General features: G+C 42.0%; 1 protein-coding gene across 5 annotated transcripts in view; it reads right to left on the bottom strand.

The window, feature by feature from the left end:
- Nucleotides 1-316: 316 nt before the first annotated feature.
- The window catches only part of GLS (glutaminase), a 79,794-nt gene continuing 59,279 nt past the window's right edge, over nucleotides 317-20,831 (bottom strand). For all 5 annotated transcript variants that reach the window (XM_032354212.1, XM_032354215.1, XM_032354217.1 and 2 more), the window contains 4 exons: nucleotides 4,740-4,801; nucleotides 3,542-3,618; nucleotides 3,394-3,457; nucleotides 317-737 (listed from right to left, as the gene is read on the bottom strand). In XM_032354212.1, coding sequence (XP_032210103.1) covers nucleotides 581-737; nucleotides 3,394-3,457; nucleotides 3,542-3,618; nucleotides 4,740-4,801 — 360 coding nt within the window. In that variant the 3' untranslated portion in view covers nucleotides 317-580. The remainder of the gene's footprint in view (nucleotides 738-3,393; nucleotides 3,458-3,541; nucleotides 3,619-4,739; nucleotides 4,802-20,831) is intronic.

The raw sequence follows: 20,831 nt of genomic DNA, 5'->3' as shown, positions 1-20,831 counted from the left end.
CCTGATAAAGTCTAAACAGAGTTGGTCTATGCTACTACAAGTTGTTAACTATTTTAATTTTTAAAGAGTCACGCCAGGAAGCTAGGGTGTTGGGAGACATTAAAACACATAACCCTAACTGCATATAGTTGTTCAGACACTCAAACTAAATCTACATTTGAAGTCCTGAAAAATCACACTCTTTTTGCTCCTAAAGGCAGCCTTGACCCATCTGGACAGACTGTACAACAGAACAAATTTATAAATGCCTAAGTTCATCATACAAATTGAAAATTCACAGAACACACAAAAATCATGAAGACCACACAGTGAAGCCTAGCATCGGTAACTACTACTTTTACATCAAATTATACAATGCACGAGGTAAATATTGCTCACATTATGGAGGGAGATTGTTTTATTTCTATTTTTTCCCAAAGAGATCAGATTTGTTCTGTGTGTACAATGAAGAAAACTCCAGTAACACTGAAATGACAAATATCGTAAAATATACATCACTACCAGATAGAAATACACATGTCTTCATAATCATTTTCCACAATTAAATAGGTAAGTGATTTCTATTTGGGGCTTAAGACCGTTACAACAATCCATCAAGATTCTTATGGACCGTTTGGTTTTCTTTTCCGTTGTCGGAGTCTCCTTGAGGTGTGTACTGGACCTGGTACTCCTGGAGGATTTTAAATACATCGTGGTGTCCGAAGTGCAGCGCTTCGTCCATGGGCGTGTTATTCCACCTGCATAAGTAGCACAACACGGACGGGGCGTTAGATCGTCCCCACACAGAGATGAAAACCCAGCATTCTGAGATGCTAAATCTAGCAGGCATAAGGCCATTCAGATTTCGCCATTTTATCGCTATTTACACGGAAGGTACAGAAGGGGATTCATAATTCAAAAAGAGGTCTTACAGGCCACTTGAGATATGGGGAGGAAGGGAAAACAAGCAGTCATTAGAAATGGATCTTGCTCACATATTTAAGTGCGTGTGGAGGGGAGGTTCTAGTGTGGACAGATACCATGGACTCGTCCGGGATTCCTTAATTTTAATTTCATGAAAAGGCTGCGGGATCGCTCCTTAAAATATTCAAGGAAAAGTCAGGTATCTAACACCCATCACCCTATCCTTTGATCTAAAATTTGTGTTCCTGTCAATTCAAAAATTCCAACCAATCTCAGAAGTCTGGGAATAACCGTGACCTCATTAGGGCCCAGACACACACTGGAGGAGCGGCCTCAGCCCCAGAGGGCTTGACATGGTCCTCATCTCTGGTAAGGATGGGAACCCAGGGGCTCAAATGGACCACGGCACCCCCAGAACATAACGCTTTCCACGGTGTGTTTCTGGGGTGTGCTCCTCAGTGGCGGGTGAAGACTGAAAGAGTTGCCAGCAGCGACTAACCAGCCCAGCAGCCCTTGGAGAGAAGAGAGAATACCGTGAACTCACAGCGCAGGTAGAGGAGAGAGTTAGAATCGGTTCCCTAACACTCGACACAACTACTGAGCCTCTCTCCCTCTCTCGCCGCTGGACTTCTCCATGGCTGCCAGGCGCCCAGACTCCCACTTCTAAATGTGCTACTCCCCCAGCCCTCTGGGTTTCCTCTTGCCATTTCTTTCCCGTTCTGCCTTCAACCTTTTACCTCCTTAATGGGATCATAGCAGGGAACTGAGGTTTTTTTGAAAAGTCTCAGAAAATATTTCTGGGTAAAATTTGGTAATCTTCATTTTAAAAATCAGGTAAGTCATATTTTACATGCATCTTCATGTTTCTCCAATTACAGCTCCTTTGCCACACTGGCCTTCATTAATTTGGGGAGTCCATGACCTTAAACGGGGGCAGGGGGCTATTCAGGCATCTACAGCATCTAAGGAACTTTCTGGAACAAGTGTGTGTTAATGGCAAGTTATCTGACAACTGTCACTTCAAACTGTCCCTTCAAAGAATACGTTCACTCCAGCCTACTTTACAGTTGAGGGAACACTGACTGTGAAATGGGGAAAGGAGTCGTCTTGGTTTAGCCTGTATTCTAGAGTAGCTGAATGTCCAGTGACCAAGTTACCTAGTTAACTCTTGCCTGTCAGGTGGGTGCATCTACTTACACATTCCTAGAGGCCAATGCAGGGCAAAAACCAAAACATTTCAGTCTTTAGATAAAAAGGATAAAATATAAAGCACAGTAACTGTTTCCAGCATGTGTTAGTGTTTTAGCTGGCATCAGACACACAGGGCACGAGGCCGGGTGGGGGAAACACTCTCTCCTCGGTGTCTTCCTCTACAAAGAGCTGGTATGAACGTTACACTTGGGGATAAAAGGGAGGATTGTCTCCCCTAACGTGAGGTTTCAGAATTTTACAAGTAAAGGTCATGATGAGATAAAGTGTCACCATCCTTACATCACTACTAACAATTTCCAGACATCATAACTACTGCATTTCTTGCAAGCAGCTGGAATTAATAAAACCCAAACCTCTAATTTAAAAAGCAGTGTAACAAAGATCTAATGGCTAGGAAACAATCAACTTGCCCCATACTTACTGATACAGTCCTCAAATATCCAATCCAAAACTCCTAATGAAACTTATCAAACCTCTCAAGTATTTTTTTCTTCAATTCTTAACCTTTATTCTCATTACTGACTCATCCAGTTCCATAACTCCGGTCACACGATGTGCAAGTCTATGGGCCCGGAGTCGACTTCACATATCTGCATGTGTGACAGCCACACTCGCGCCTCCCGGGACCGTCCCCTCGGGGGACAGCATTTCCTTCCAGATGAAAGGCGGTTTGCCACGTGCCCCAGGAGAGAGCAGAGAGGAGCAAAGCGTACTCTGGGCAGGTTTCTCCCACTGCAGACAGGGCGCCCTTCTGTCCGTTCCGTACCTTCAAATCTCATCTCTTCCCCAAAGCACAGATTAAAATTCAACTGCACAGAGCCTTCTAACACTGACCCCAACCAAATCTAGGAATTTCAAGAAAGTCTAATATATTCATTTTAGCATTCTAGGACAGTGACTTTCTTACACATTCTTAATATGCTCCTATAAATGTTTATCTTGTCTACCTGATGAAGTTAAAAGCCCCACAAGGACAGAATTCCTATTTTTTTCTTTTCCAATACAAACCACTGTTTTCTTCTTATATTGACTGACAGAGTAATAACCTGAAAAATTCTGAATAAGACCATCCTTAGATGAGACAGGATATGGGAGAGAGAATGATGAACCTAGCAGAAATGAGGTTTTGTTTGTCACCTTTGTAAGGCACCACAGCAAGCTGAAGAGCATCTCCAGTATACGGTGCATTTAAATAGACCATCAGCTCAAACAGTATGGCCCTGTATAACGAAACGCTGACTTGCCAGCTACATGGGAGAAGGAAACAGAAGTGCTCACCTGTCCTTGGGGAAAGGGTTGACTTTGCATGCTTCCAGCAAAAATTTAACAACTTCAACATGACCTGTATCCAAAACAAAACAGGCAGATTTTAGTATTAAGTTACATGTGGGAAAAGAAAAAAGAAAAAGAATGGTTCGTATGTTACCCTCAGCGGCGGCTACATGGAGGGCTGTTCTGGAGTCATAGTCTCGCTGCTCCATGTCCATGGCTGACAGAGCAAATCTGAAAACACGTGAGAATAGCCATTCGTGATCTATGCGATAGAATTCACACTTGTCACATTTACCCCATCAAAGGTCTTGGGAGACAAGTAAGTGCCATCCTTCATGAGGCTCGTTGATGTTCAACCACTACACAGGCCTCTTCGGGTAAATGCCACCTCCCCTCTTTTCCTTAGCTTTGTTCTTTTTGGGTAAAAGGAAATCTTCAACTGTCCCAGAAATCAGCTTCATTACGTTAAATGTTCAAAACTCAAGAGGAGGAGCATGCTAAGGTTTGTGCCTCAGAAGGGCGAGAAACTAATACCTTACTAAAGTTAAATGTTTTTACTGAGGCTCCCCTTCTGTAAAATAACATTTTATAGTGTATAGTGGACAAGTATTAATCAGGGAACTTTAAAAAGAAATTTAAGTGCACATTGTTTTATTGAGATAAAATTACATAGAACATTACGGAAGTTTAAGGGGGAAAACATGTTGGATTTGATACGTTTGTATACTGCAATATGATTACCACAGTAGCAGTAGCTAACTCTTCTATCACATCAGTAATTACTTCTTTTTTCTGGTGAGAACAATTAAGATCTGGTCTCCAAGCAACTTTGAAGTTGATAATGTAATACTATTGGCATAAATACTAATCAGACTTAAAGACAAAGGTAGGAATTAAGCATAGATATTTTTCCATGTTACAATTCAGTTGCTACTCCGGACAAGAAGTCGTAGGTTTAGTGTGCAGCACTCCACAACCCTTCTCACCCCGGTGATGTACTGAACACTAAATACCCCTCTTTTCACTCCCCCTTCACCTCCAAATGTGGGAAGGGGAGAGGAGATGGGACCAGAGAAAACATTATTCGACTCCAATAAACGCTAATGAGCCAGATTAGCTGAATAGGTACACATGGGTGGACAGAGGTCTAGGCTTCTTGGGAGGTAGAAAAAGACGAAACTACACAGGAAGCCTGAGGCACTGGAAGTGGGATTTAGTGTAAATTTGTTTGGGTCGTTTTTATTAGAAATGGAAGTGAGACTTGAGCCTTAAGAAATGGCCACCTGCCCCAAAGCAGCTTCACAAACTCCTGTAAACCATACGCTGAGCCACACGCCGTGCCATGAACACACCTCCGGAGCGCAGACACATCTCCAGTGTACGCGGCAAACAGGAGGTTTATCACGGACTTCACCTGTGAAGAGAAGAGAGTTCAGGCATCCGAGGGGGAAGGAAGTAGAGAGACTGTGCTACTGTCACCGGCGGTGATCTCCGTGTGCTCGGAACTCTCAGCTGGGTCACACGCATAGTTACTGCAAGTGCACTTCTATCACCAAAGAGGACACACATGTAATTTTTTTTTTTAATAGAGGGTTAGGAGAGAAAACTCATCAGTAAGATAAGCTACACAAAAGAGGGAGTGGAATAATATTGGTATAAAAGTGGAAATTTGGGACCTGGGAAACACGTAGTTGGGGCAAGTGAAAATTGTTTAGAACCTTTCTAATTTAGTCAGTCTCAGTACCATGAGTGGACTTCTTATACTCATGAAATTCACATCACATCTTTGTTAAAAAACTAAATCATGCTGTATAATTGTCTAATCCCTGCCAGTAATCACTGTCCTCACCAATCACCGGCTTCTCTGGAAATCCTTGGAGACAACGTTCAGTATTAATCACCTTAAACTTAAGGACCACCCTGGAAAGACAGTCTTCGGGTCGATGCCCAGGTCGTCTAAAGTAGGGCATCCCAGAGTCTGTGGCCACTGCCTCTGCTTAAAAGGAGGGTGAACCCAGATTCTAAGTCACTGCTAATGAGTGCTCCAAGACTTCAAAGTGTATCTTCCTCTGACAGCTGCCCACTTGCTTGTCTTTACAATTAAGGAAAAGGCTAGTTACCCTGAAAGGTCATTAGATTTTGGCCTTCCTTCAGGGACTTTATCCAGCTCTGTTCTTGAGAAACTGCTGAACACACAATGTAAATACTACAGAAATTCCCACTTTCATCTTTTGCAACTTCCACATTCATACTGATGCCCCTACTGGCAGTGGACTCAATGGTTGAAAACAGGAGTTGAATTGGAGGGATGGAAAGTAACACAGCTGCCCACCAACAAAGCTACAGGCCTGGGACATGTGCTTCCAAGAGCTTAACCGGGACCCTTCCCCTTTCCACAGTGGCTTCCCTCTCCCCATGGCTTTCCTTATAAATCAAACTGGAACTCGCCATGGTTGGATTTCTCTGGGTCAGCATTTTCACAATATGTTCTGTAGAGACTGCACACATGCTCCGGGAAAAAAGGGTCCTATAGTCAGGTATTTTCTTAAAATATTAAATCCCCTTCTTGGAGATTCGTGGGCATATGAAAGGCTCTGTAAAGTTCTGCAGTACAAGAACCTGTCTAACGAGCTGAACACACTCCCCAGATTTTACCAGTACTGTAACATTACTCCAGAAAACCTCACCCTCACTCCTGTGGTCCCCCAGCTTCCCTTCCAAGCCCCCTGGTCCTGCCCGGCCTGTGCTCTGCGGTCAGTCTCCTACTAACCCTGAATCTGGAACCGTATTCTCATGGAGGTGGAGGGAAAAGCTTCATGGAATCACAGAGAATGTTCTGAGAGGATATAGTAGCACCTCTCTTCCCATTTCTAACTGTCCTAGTCCCATACCTCAATTTGATACATTTTAGGAAAAACAGCCTTTTGAAAAAATGTCTTCAGGTGATTTTGATAGGCACTCTTCTTGGTTAGAAACCACTGTTCCAAGTGCCCTTAACTTTTTTTTTTTAATTGGATCCAATTGGAATCTCCAATTCCCCTTGTGGTCTTGGGCCCATGGGAAGATACTGGTGAGCTATTACAAATTCTTCTTCAAATTTCCAGCTGGTCTCTCATCAGTGCTTGACTTTTTTTTTTTTTTTTTTTTCCTGATTGATTCCCTTTTGCTCTGTCTTCAGGCCTTTTAATACCTGTGGCGTCCCCTAAAGCAGATGACCCTGACCACAGCTCTACTTCTATAGCTCTTCTCACTTCTCCCTCCTCTATTACACAAAACATCTGCTTCCAATACCTCTTCTCCCCTTTTTCTCTCCAAACCTCAAAGCAAAACACATCTATCCTTTTTCACTTCTGAGACTAACTTCTTTACCTATTCCTTAAAATATAGATCCTCCCAGTCACCTAAACTTGCCCCCTCATTTACCCCTTTTGTTTCCACACCTCCAACCTCTCCCTCCCTCACTGGTACCCTGATTTCTGCCTTAATATGGACACTACTTCAACCTGTTTTGAAAAATCAACCTATAACCCTACTGCTACCCCATCCTGGTGCATATTTGCTGAAAGTAGCTTGTATTTTTAATTCCCTGCAAATCGCCTCCTCATTCACCATCACCTCCACTCCCCCGAGCTCCCGCGGCCTTCCAGAGCCTGCTTCTCGGGGACCCCCCGCCACGCCTGCCCTTTTACTCCTTGTCTTTGGAGGGGCCGAGGCCGCAGCTCGTCCTCTGGCTGTGCAGAAGCCCCTCCCGCGGCCCCTGCCCGGGAAGACACGGGAGGCAGCCCCCATCCCTCTGCTGTGCTGGTCCTCAAAGGTCTCCCATTCCTCCCGCCCCAGTGACTCCCCAATCTACATCTTCAAAATCGAGATCTTTGTTCCTTTGGCTGAGCTCAACAGCCCGCCTGCCTGTCACGCTGCCACTTCCAACTCAAAAGCAGCAGCGCCTCCGCGGCTGGGACGGGCTGGGACGGCTCCCGCCACTCTGTCCCCGTCTGCCCGCTCGAAGGCGCCTCCAGAACGCTCCAGAGGCATCTCAGACTCGCGCCCGAGAGCGAACTAGACTCCCGCGTCCCAGCCGGTTCCTCCGTCCTCCGGGCTCCCTCCTTGGGGCTGACGCTGCGATGCTCCCACCTGCTCCGGCCCAAAGCCCAGGGTCACGGGGGCTGCGGCAGAGAACCGAGGATGCCCGGCCAAGTCGGGGTCACCGGCCCACGCTGCCCTCGCCCCGCGTGGTGGCCGGCACCCAAGGACACCTGATGGGAGGAAGGAGCCTTCGCCGGACACGGCGCTGAGAGGGTCTGCTCGGGCGAAGGCAGGACTCGCTTCTTTCTAATCCACACACACCGTCTGTACAGACCCTGGTGAGACTCCCTGACCCCGCTTCTCCCAACCCACGTCTCGCCCATCCACACACCTGCTCCACCTCCAAACCCTGTCTGGGATCCCACGGCTGGTCACCGCCTCCAGTAGCTCCATCCCAGGCTCCGTCAGCTCACCCGAGCTCGGCCATCGCCTCCGAACGGGTCACTCCCCTCCACTTTGCTACCGCGGGGATCTGAGACCACAGGCCACAGCGCTCCCAGCGATCGCCCTCGTACTGGAAAAAGACTCAGACCCTCTCCCACGGCCTTCAGAACACTAAGGGCCTCACTGCCCGGCCACACTGCGTGTCCCCGTCCGGCCCACTCGGCCCTCGCGGCCTCCGCCAGGCCAGCCAGGGGGCTCCTTGCCGTCTTCGGGCCTCGCTGTGCTGCGGGGACGGGCCTGCCCCAGAGAGGGAAGCGCCCGCCCTCGTCCTCCAGGTCTCTACTCAAATGTTCTCTCACAGATTCTAAAATACTGACCTCTTCTTCATCATTCCTCACCCATGATCTCGCTTTTTCTCTTCAGAGCACTCATCGTTACCTGACATCATATACATTTCACATTACAGATCTGATTTTATATAAATATACATTTAAATTTGATTCTTATCTCTTCCCCCAGTAAATGTGAGCTCCATGGGAGGCAGACCTTATGTTTACCCCATTATAACGCCAGCGCCTGCTGCACGTAACCGGTGCTAAGTGTGTACGGACGTGTGTACGGACACCAGTCAGCACACTGTACACCGCAGACACGCAGTGTCTACACCAGTTATACCACAACTGAAAGAATGTGTTTACTGACTAAATCAGTATTCTCTCCCAAAGCATCAATTATCCACATTGTTACCACCACCACTTGGGAGACCAAACTGTAATCATTACTAATTCTACCTCCTTTAACTTTGACTTCAAGTATCACCAAATTTGTTCACTCCTAACTGATGCCTCTGCTTCTGGTCCTCCTGCCCACCAAAACTCTCCCATAGATTTCTCCTCATCTTCCCCAAACACTGCTCTGGTCATTAAAGGCTTCTCAGCATGGGAGTGCCAAAAAAGTCCCCAAATCATTTTTGATAAAATTTAAATTCTTTAGCCTTGCATTCACGATTCCTCACTCTGGCTAACTCACTGTTTTCTTCTTAACCTCAACAGAACAAAGCTGGTCTTACCTACTGCTCTTGTTCTACCTTCGTGTCTTTGCTCTTTTTTCTCCTGTCGGAAACCTCTCGAGCCAAACCCCTCCGTTCCTCCAAGGGCTGGCCGGAAAACCTCGGGGACCCCTTCTTTGCTACCACACTGCCTCAGGCATCTCCTCCAGCGTCCACCCTCCATGTGACCTGTTACCTGTCATCTGCACAGTGATTTGTGACAGCATGTGCCAAGGGGTCCTCAATCAGACCCCGTATCTCCCACTACAACCCTGAATGTAACTTTTGCTCCTACGAAGCCACAGTACACACTTTTCACTGCCCGAAGCCTCTCTTCTCCACCCATTTCCCATTGCCGTGTGATTCGCAGCCCCTCTCCACGAGCTCCACTCCGATCTCTTCAGTCAGAAGTCATCTTTCTCCGACACTTCCCTCCCCACAGCACTACCGCAGATGGTAGCTTTACATCCATGTCTTACTCATCTCCTCCACCACCCAAGGGAGATCCAGGGTTCCAACATGGATCCCACTAATACATTAACTACCTGTAGTTCTTATTCTTTAAAGTACATTAGTCCTTCTGAGCCATAAATCCTTGATGATCGCCAGTGACTGCATGCAAGAACTATATTCCCTTTATAAAATTCTGAATTCAGACCAAGCTAGTTTGAAGAGATTTTTTTATACATTGTATGTGTCACTTAATTATTCAATATTTCCAAAGTTCTACAACTGCGTATTAAATAAGGCCCAAGCATGGCTGGTTTTAGAATACAATCAGTTCACTGAGAGTGTAGCACTCTACTCACAAGCGTGTTTCAGCTCAGAAACAGAAAACGAGGGAAAAAGTCAGGAGACTGTACTGTACAAAGGCTCTGTGGTTTATCCGGGGGAAAATACTAGCTTGCCTTAAACAAATTATTAAAGGGTAACATGGAAACGTAGTATTCATCCCATGAGAACAAAAAGCTAGCTGCAGGACTGAATTTAGTCCAAGTCATAGATCAAGACGAGGAGCTCGATCACAAAATGAGTGCCAGGCACTTCTCGACAAAAAAACACTAGGGGGGAGCACAGGCACAGGCACCATTTAAAACCACATTTACACCAGCAAATAGCCACCTAGATTTTTAAGGTTTGCATAAATCACGAACTGAGCTCTGAGCAGAATGCCAAGAAAGAAAATGGAACAGGTTAACAGTTCTGAGACAGCAGATGGAGCGCTGTTTCATTTAGGGATGGCGCACCTCCTGGTCTTGTTAAGAGAGCCCCACACGTCTCCCCAGCTACACTGGCACATCCTCTGGAGCGCCGAGAGCACCGTGAGCCCAACTGGAGGGTGAGGACAGCCTCTGAGAGGCACGTGCGACCCCAAGCCAGCCCTCGCAACGGATGTGGGCGTGCTCACCACCGATCGAGGCTCAGTCCCCTCATTCCCAGCAGACACTGGGTTATGTCACCTTTAAAATACCTGTCAAGAAGGCCAGTATAGACAACAGGGAGTTGACATGAACTGCTGAGACAGATCCATCCGTCGTGATGAATCGCTCCTTGGTACAAAGCAGCAGAACATACATAGTTCAACAGTGGCCTATACATGAAGGGCTCGGATGTTTAATGTCTGCTTCTCCAGAGTACAGAGAAACTTCACTTGGGCATGTAGCCACTAAAAATTTATAAATTGTTAACCAGCTTTCCCTTCATACTGCATATTTTCCAGTACTATTACATTTTTCTTATCAAATCTCTGTGCCAGAACCTGCCAGAACCAGACAACCTTATCTTAGTTTATTTATACAAAGTCATGACAACAGTGGGACAAAAATGCTACAGTTCACATGAGTTCCTTTAACACTAGCATGCTTGGCATATCAAAATTATACTTTTTTTTTTCCAAAATAAATAAAAGCAGTTGGAGATTCTATCAATTTCATAATTCTAAAACAAGACATTCCTAACTCTCCAATCCTATCAGTCTGTTCATTGTAAGCCTGTGTAGAAGTTGAATGGTGAGCTTTTGTCTCCTTTTCCCAAACGCCTTAGTTCTATACAAGAAGCAATTAGAATTACACAACACCACTTTACACTTATATCATGAGCAACCTTGAAAAATCCAACACTTTAAAAAGTCGTAATTGTTTTTAAACATTTCTGGTAGGCTGGCTAATTTTATTTATTGCTACCACTGAGGTTAAGGGCCTTGACTCAAGGTCATATAACATATGAATTAGTAATGTAGCTGGGCTACATTCTCAATTCTGTACAACTACACCATGGTAATGTGAGTCCTTAATACACCTCACTGCTATCCAAAGGACAGAAGAAAACCAACGGATGGAATGGCAATTTAGCTCTAATCCATAAAAGTCCTTTGCTAAACAGCAGAAGCAAGCAGGGAGGCTGGGAGGGAAAGGCTGGAGAAGAGAGACAAGAGAGAAGCAGGGAGGCCGGATTCATTCGCTTTACTCCGAGTATTCTATTTCCAACTCTGCTACCAGCTGCAACACTGTGGCTACCCTTGTTTTTCCTTATTGGCTTCTGTCTTCATACAAAGATTAATGCAGCCCTTTGAAAAGGCTTTATTTAATGAAAGAAGAAAAAGCAGGTAACCGAAAAAGCATCCCTCTGTCCTACCACTTCTAGTGTGACGTAAGCCGCGGTCTCATTTCCAGCTCACTACGGTACCTGCTGCCACGGGACAGACACTCTTCTTCATCTGTTAAATAAACCATCTCACTCCAGACCCAATTCTGCTTTAAAAGCTTCACGCCAAGTTGGCCTCTTAGAGACTTTAAATGAAAATAAGTGTTTAGCCTTCTTTCATAAATATTCTTAAAGTCACATTAAGAAATACAAACCTATCATAGTATGGCTAAAGAAAAATTAATCTACCAACAAGTGTAGAAACAAATATAAACCTGCGCCTCTTTCCCTTATTTAATATTCATGTATTTAATAAGATCTTATTTAATATCATATGGACATGTAAAAACAAAATTATAGTACTTCTGTGATTAGAAGGTACAGAAGGTGAGTATGAGGCTACACGTGCCCCCAGCTCTTCCACTGACTTACTCAGACACAACCATTAATCTGCGACATGCAGACAAAATTAATCCGAACTGACACGATCAGAGGATTAGAGAAAATCCCGTCAGGGAATAGCAGTCCAGCAATTTCATGACACTTCCAAATTTTTAATGCAGGAGGTGCTCATATGATAACTACAATAGAAGGAATAAATTGAAGAGTAAATTTTACCCTAAAGAGGAGCACAGAAATTTCACTTACAGACTCTAACTTCAAAATGGCAGGTCCAAACACTGCCTTTTGCTTGATTAAAGAACAAACTCTCCTAAGAAGACCATTTTTAAAATTTCTCAGTGAACAGATTAACCTGAAATAATTTTAGTTATTCTTAAATTGAGAAGTCACGACTCTATCAAAGAAATCTGACAACCCATGAAGACAAAAATTCAGATTGTATATTATTTGGAAGAAATAAATAATATGAAGCACCTACTCTCTGGACTGAGCTAAGTGCTTTAAGTGTTACTGTCTGTTATTATTCCAAGGACAGGAGACTGGAGGTTAATGCATTTAAGTTAACGCCAGCAAAGTAACATGGCAGAGTGAGAGCTCATGCCCAGTCTGACTGCTGCTCTCGGCCTGGCTGTTCTCAAGCACTTCGCAGGGTCTCCTGCAGATTTCCTAACAAAACCTGAGATGAGGTTTCCTCGCCAACACAATGCCAAGACAAAATCAGAAAATAGCAAATAAGGAAGTTCAAAGGGAAATCAGAGATACTAATTTTCTATTGAGGTGCTAACCAAAGGTATTTTGTTTTTAACCGAAAAGCAAATAGAGGAACAAAAATCATTCAACTTGGCATATCAATGCCACAAAAGGAAAAGAGTTAAAGATATCTACAGTCTCTGCATTGAAGTCTTCAAAAGTGAAATACGAGTTTTGGATCGATGTGAACACAGCAAATATGATTGCTACAGCATTAGCAGCAAATAAATAACTTATCTCAGTGGTTCATGTTATTCTGGTAAACGCCAATGAATGGCCTAAAAAATACCAATGGGCCCATAGCAACCCTCCCTTTATAGCCAAGCATAAAAGTAGCCAACAACATATCTTTGTGTGGCATGACAAACAGAGTTCCTAACTGAGAATCCAGCAACAAAGAGGAAGAAAACTGAAATGAGCAAGGGCAAAGGCAGTGGTTTCCCTGAAGAACAGAAGTGCATTTTCCATGGGACAAACCCAGGAGTATTGATATTGCACAGAAAACTACCGAAGTTTCATATTCGCTGTCTTCCTGGCTCTCTTTCTCTCTTAAACAAATATTTATAAAACTCCATGAAGCCTGGTTAACTTCAGTGTGTTCAGACAGAGGACAAGGTGCCACACTTCGGGCACAAATGTCATGTTCATTTACAATTATCATTAACTAAAAAAAAAGTAGGCAAAACCCCAAAGAGTCAAAGAAACTAAGATCAAAGAACAGGACAGAAAGAGAAGAAAACGGTCACCAAATGCTTGTACAGGATACTTTAAACCAAACAAAACAGGGTCAGGGCAAACAGAATTAAAAGATTCTCACACTGTCTAGTAGAAATTAAAGATAAATATACACAAGATCCCTGAAAAGAGATAAGGTTCTTTTCTGCCAAGAAAAGCAGCAGTAGAGACAGAATTACGTCTTCAACTAAAAGGACTATCTGTGCCTTGCATGGCGTCAACGCTGCTACAACAAGGCAAGGCACGGGGACACCGATATTCTAGTTCCTCCAACCACAATACATTCTGACTGACTGCTTTGATTCTAGAAAGTAAGTCTCATCTCCAGAGAGCCACACTTCATTCCCTACATTCTTTAATGTTTATTTTACGGTTCTACTGTGGAAAGTCTGACATGCCGACTTTATGGACACACACAGAGCAGGCAAAATCACATCTGTTTTTCTAGCGCTGTGCACTCTTCAAAGCACTTTCATAGACATCGTAATATTGAATTATGCTAACAAGTTCCTCCAGCACGTAATACAAGAAGCTGCTGGAGAATAGGGTACTTTTAAGACCCTTAAGAATAATGCAGTGTAACACAGTGTGAAAAAAATATATAAATAGGCCAAGAAAAAAGAAAAAAGTCACTCGAGGACCATTCTTGGGGCTTATCATGAGACTTCTTAGCATATATCTGTATTTTAACATTCATAATTCTTATCAGTAATATTTTATTTGAAGTAAGGAGGATGGACATGGCAAAATTATACATGGAACTCATCTGTGAGTGAAAATTCTTTAAGTAGAACCAAATTTTAAAAGGAAAAAGCCTAAATGCATGTCTTCTATATAGGGAGGGTCTAAAGTAGATTCCCAAGGCTACTGTTAAAATCACTCTCTGGTAAATGCTCTAAAATCCTTCGCCTGATCTCCTGTAGCTCCTGAACCTAAATTTGGAGTGTGGCTATAGGATAATGCGGGGAGGGAGGCGGGGGCAACAGAGCAGATTAGCGTCACTGCAAATCCAGGGTTACCGACCTCAACACTATTCTGACAATGTTGCTGTATTTTCTTCAGCTCTGCCCCATCTTCAAGAATCAACACTTCCATCTTCTTCATGCCCTGAACCACACAGCCTCCCTCCAACTCCTCAACTCATTCTCAGCAGAAAGCCTCTTCGTACTCTTCAGCAAAATGGAAACCAATGGGCAGTAACTTCAACTTCTCCCTACCATGTCTGCAAACCTACTTACCAACCTCTCAATGTCCTAATTTATTGGAAGAGATGCTTTTTTTCCCACCAAACCCAATCCCCCACTTGGGCTGAGAGCTCCATTTCTTTCTAGAGATATCACTTTGCTGGTCATTTCCGCTCTCCTGTATCTATTTCAAATTCTCCTTCTTTACTGGGATTTTTTCAATCAGGAGCAAAACCTGCTCTACTCCAATAGTTCTCTGACCTTTAAATCTGAAAGCCAAGAAAATTTTTCTAACTGTGGGGAGGAGATGACCAGTATGGACTGCCGATTTTTAAAAAATTTTCTGAGCACATACAGTAAAATAGTGCCACCATCTACAGATATCATTTACTAAATAAAAGGGCATTTTAACACCAAAAGAAAAGTAGGAAAAATGTAATATAAATGGATACCCCTCATTTTACTTAATGCTAATCTGCTTTGGTATAGTTGACTGTTCCAAATTTCTTAAAATACTCTTTCCTTGACTTCTACTGTATGATGCTGGATTTTCTTCTAATGGGACATTTGTCCCTAGTGGGAGACTTGCGTACTATACTACTTTTAAAATGGGAGTCTCTTAAGGTTCCCTCTCATTCTGCACTGTCTTCTGGAGCATTCTCACACAGCTTGACAGTTTCAAATCTACTCTCTCCATGCTAACAACTTACAGAAATATATCTCCAACTCAGACCACTCTCCTAGGTATTTAGGCCTATATCTGATACTCAACATCACTACTTGGTTATCTCATAAATATAAATATGGCAAATGGAAGTTAGTTTTCTCCCACTGCCAATTGCCTATCTATGATCTATCTATTCCCTACCCCATTCATGCAAAAGAATCTCTACTAATTAAGGATAGCAATGTGGCAGATTAGAATTCTTCCCTAGATCCCCTTGTAGCTACTCTGGCAAGTATCAGATGGATTTCTGGAAACTGATCTGATTTAGGTATCCCTCTTTCTTTTCTTCTTCCACTGTGACCATGCAAGTGAGGCTAAAGGTGGAACAGTTATCTTGCAACTCTAAGGTGACAGGCAGGAAGTCTGAAGCCAACATACCAAGGATGGTTGCAGTCCATCTTAGAGATGCTGCACAACCTGGATTTTCTACCCCCAGACTTCTTGATATATTAGAAGAATAACCGCATTCATCTAAACTGCTACTAATCCTACTCTTGATATCTAGTCTAAGAGACCCTTAATTGTTACCATAACCAAAATTCATTTCGCCCTGTACTCCCAAGGTCTGCTTCCCCAGCCTTCTCCATCTTAGTAACACAGCACCATCCTGCCCTATCACTTACACGGAACCCCGGTGGTCCACGTGACATCTCATTCTTTTCATCCACCAAATATATCACCAAGTGCTGCCAACCTTCATCTCTTCAACATTTCTCCTGTCTACCTTTCTCACAGCTATTTCCCCCTTTAAGCCACTATCACATCTCCTCTCAGGCCCAGAACTCAACTTTTGTCTGCCTCTAATCCATTCACTACAAAGCAGGATTTTAAAGCCAAATCATGTCATTCCCCTTCTTACAAGCCCTGAAGTTTCCCACTGCATCTTAAATAGTCCAAAACTCTGAATGTGGCAAGCAAGATCCTACATAAATATTTCCCAAACTGTATTCAGAGAATAATCTGCAGCAGAAACACCTGGGGTGCTTATTAAAAATGTAGACATTAAACCAATCTCTGAGGTTGTGCCTTAAGATTCTGCATCTTAAAGTTAGGACACACTAACAGTTCAAATGTACATTAAGACGCAAAGCCTACCTTACCTCACGTGGTCTTTGGAGACTCATCCAGGGCCAGTCTCCAGCCACTTTGCCTCACCCCTCCTCCCATCATTTTTGCCTTCTTCCACCGTCACCACGTGTTCCTTCCTGTCCCTGGGCCTTCGGGGCAAACTATCGTATTAACCCTCACACCCTCCCTCTAACTCATCCAGAACTTAACTATCACCTTTCAGAAAAAACCAATCATACCTACTCAACTGACAAAATGTTTGTTTTTTGCTATACCCTCTGCTGGCACTCTGTAAGTTTCTGTCATTTCTTTTATTTGCTTATTTCTTAAAGAAATAAAATGTTATAGATACAGCTGAGTATTCTCTGTGCACTCATTCCCTCCTTCCCAGAGGTGAGTTCTAGTGAAGACTGGTATGCACGTTCTCCTACTTGAACTGTGTTGCACATTTATCTCATAAAGTCTGTTGTATAGGTGTATAAAAAGCATCATTTAGCATATACCATTTCACCTCCATAAGTTAAAATGTACTAGATCTACATATATCAGTATGAACAAATCACTTATCACAATTTTAAATATTAATTATTCCTTCAATATCTGCATCCTCTTCTGGACTGCAAATAGGCAAGGTCTTGACCATGCTCACTATCACATATCCTAAGTACTCCGCAGTATCTAGCATGGATCAGGCAAGAGACAAATACTGACTGAATGAAGCAATCAGTAAATTAACAATAGGATAATGCTCAAGCTAATTATACAAAGTCTGAACTACTCCATCAAATTAAATTGGCTAACTATCTCAAACTAATTGTGTACTACTTAAACAAAAACTAGTGAAACACTGAGAGATAACTGGTTCTCAGTAGGAAAAAAAATTTTTTTGAAAAGTTATACTTTTGCAATTATATAACTGGATCTAATCCTAGACATTGTTAGATCTATATGTAATGCCAGAAATGAAGAAGAAAAAACTCAAACAAGAGGAAAACAAAAGTCTTGGTATATAGAATAGATGAAAAGTTGTTTGATAACTAAGTAAACAGGGACTAATAGTACTGAATTAGGGACGTAGAAACTAAGAAATCAGAAGAGTCCTGACCACTTTCTTAGAGCCACTTCAGGGGAAAAGAAACTTCATAAAAAGAATGAAGTATCTGACCACTCTTACACCCTACCACACTATTATAAAAGCAATATTGGAAGAACAATTTAATTGGAAAATGGGTACATTTACTATCGGTTTCCCTAAGGGCACTGGGATAGGTAGAAGTTATCTTTTTAGATATAATTTCGTAGCAGAATTGTGTTTCTTCATAGTTCAGTACACACGGCATGTTTTTGTGATTTTGTTTGTATCAAACATTCATTAAAATAAAGTGCATATACAAGAACTATAAATGACTGTAGATGAGAATACAAAATTTGTTTATCGCTGAATCATTCACTGAATCAGCTTGTGTCTAAAAAATGTTATTCTAAACATATGTGCAGATGTGAACAAAGATGAATTCGTTTTTGGATATCAAGGTTTCAGATGCTGGAACTTTTATATATGAGATCAATAAAAACCCCTACAATTGAGTTCTATGAAAAGCTTTATGGAGTCAGGGTTTATAAAGGTTTTAATAAATTGAGGTTAGCTAACAGACATTTAGAGAAGACACGACACAAAGATTTAAAAACAAATCTAAGTTTTAAAGAGTTACAATAAACACCAGCTTTTAGTGCTAATACACTTAGTTTATATTTAATGCTGTAGGAATATACAATAAGGAAACTTTTAAGTAATGAAAAACACATAAAAAGCTAAGCTCAAAAATTATTTCACTGTAATACTTGGGGCTGACTTGTTGTCTAGTATGGTCAAATTATACCGGAATTAATTTTCTCACTTATCCGGGTATTTGGTGAAATGTGATGGAGACACTGCCTGCGCCTGCATTATATATGTTATAGTGAAAACTGAAATTCCCACTGGAATAACCTTGTTCAACATGAAATTTCCCTTTTTTTGTTCTGTCAAGGCACTCTGAAGTTGTTACTGTCCTTAAATTTTCATGGAATATACCAATTTTATTAACAAAGAGGCGTAAGTTGCTCCACTTACATCTTGCAAAGGGAAATAATATAGTCTGTGGTCAAAACAATGGGCTCTGGAACCAAAACTGCCTGACTGCAAATCCTGGTTCTACAGATCTAAGAATTTTGTGATTTCAGGGAACTTTCAAGATCTATACAAATCTATAGAGGTAATAATAGCACCCCCTTCATAGACTTTAGGGGGATTAAAAAAAAAATCTCAAAATAGTGCCCTGGTTAACCCATAGTTAAGTCACAGTAAGTGCTAAAAGTTATGCTTTTCAAATTTTGATGTTATCAAGTTTCTGTTGATGGTATATTGGGCAGACACCATTGCTAGAGTTGACTGAAATTACTGACACTAAAAGCAAAAGAGTAAGTCTCCAGAAAACTGCAAGATCCCTAGGTTAGCGAACTGGACTGCCTGAGCAAACTCAGATTACCTACATTTTGGCCCATACCTTTGAGGACGGATAACTGTATATTCAGTTCTAGTCTGTACACTGCCAGGCTTCTTGTGACAAGGGGCTGGGAAAGGAACGCTAGACTTCCAAGATCTTTGTGTACAGGGGGCAGGCACAAAAGAGACATTCTTTTTAAAATCGCTGCCAATTTTAGGTACAAATGGTAACTTCAAACCCGTGATTAAGACTTTTTATAGATTTACCATTACCTGTATCAGAATGAATGATAATGGTACACTTCCTGAAGCCAACTACTCCAACTATGGAGAAAAGGTCAGTCACAGAACTTGTAGTAAATACTGTGTTTTCAAAAATATTAGAACAGGGGCACCTGGGTGGCTCAGTGGGTTAAGGCCTCTGCCTTTGGCTCAGGTCATGATCCCAGGGTCCTGGGATTGAGCCCTTCGGGCTCTCTGCCTACTTGTGATCTCTGTCTGTCAAATAAATAAATAAAATCTTTAAAAAAATATCAGAACAGGTAAACGAGAATAACATTTATGTAAATTTTTAAGGTAGAAATCAAGACTCAGGGGCGCCTGGGTGGCTCAGTGGGTTAAGGCCTCTGCCTTCGGCTCAGGTCGTGATCCCAGGGTCCTGGGATCGAGCTCCGCATCAGGCTCTCTGCTCAGCAGGGAGCCTGCTTCCTCCTCTCTCTCAGCCTGCCTCTCTGTCTACTTGTGATCTCTGCCTGTCAAATAAATAAATAAAATATTAAAAAAAAAAAAGAAAAGAAATCAAGACTCAGAAGTTCATGCCAAAAAGAAAAAAAAAATTTCCTGCCTTTTATCACATTGGGTTATCCACCCAGATCCTACGTCCAACTTCCAGCATTCACTGATCCCATTTAAGTCCAAAAAGCACTAGGTAAACCCCAAGTTTCAATTTATTGAGAACTTTTGCAGAAGATTCTAAATCCTTAACTAAAACAAAATTCTAAAATTCACAATAGCACTGAATGGGGATTTTTGCAAAGCAAAACTACAAAACTCCATATGCAAACATAGCAACAGCCATCTATCCACAGTCCCCAAACATGAGGTAAATGCACTAATACATGAGACCATTACATGACCAAGCCCAACATGTAAGGGATACCAAATAAACAGCAGTGCTGGTTCTGTGGCAGACATATATGGTGGATGTAAAATAAAAGTGCACAACAGAGACAGAATAAAAATTAAAGCTTCGTAAGTTTTTATTACTTTGCTAAAAACATAGCAAATTAGTGTTCTTATTCCTTTTTTCTCCTTCAGGTGAAAAAAAGTAATAGGTACTCTTAAGTTTTGTTGTAATACCGTCTTTTAGTTGAAACACATCACAAACACATAAGTACAAAGTTAAGCTTTACTCCCCCACCTCCTTAAAACCATGCTCTAAAGTTTCTCTTTCAGGTAAAAAGAAGAGACATTACGGTAGGAATATTTTATTGGTATGATTTAAAAGGGTTAATTGTATTAGTCCCCACAGAATCTTAACAAAATCACTTGTTCTATAATTTCATCAAGAGATATTAATAAGGTTTCATTGTGCAAAAAAATGTAACATTCATTTCAATTCAAAGTAGAAACAATATTATTTAGTTCACTTCTTTATTTATGTTGTAAATCTTATGCAGAGACCTGGACTCAGATTTTGTATTCAAAGTTGAAGGTAAAATATTAAATTACCAACAGTAGACTCTATCATAATGAAAAAAAAAAGCATGAATTTTAACTCATGTTTTTAACTTTTTAAAGAAAATAGTTCTAGAATGGCCAATGTCAACAATACCTAAAGGATTTGGAAATGAACATATCATAATATGAAGGCTTGAAAATGAAAACCCATTTTGAGTAACTTTGATGTAATTTTTGTTATCTCATTTTCAGCCA

The sequence above is a fragment of the Mustela erminea genome, chromosome 8 (assembly GCF_009829155.1).
Source record: "Mustela erminea isolate mMusErm1 chromosome 8, mMusErm1.Pri, whole genome shotgun sequence".
Taxonomy (NCBI): domain Eukaryota; kingdom Metazoa; phylum Chordata; class Mammalia; order Carnivora; family Mustelidae; genus Mustela; species Mustela erminea.
The sequence above is the reverse complement of the archived record's forward strand: the minus strand, read 5'-3'. Positions and strand labels throughout refer to the sequence as shown.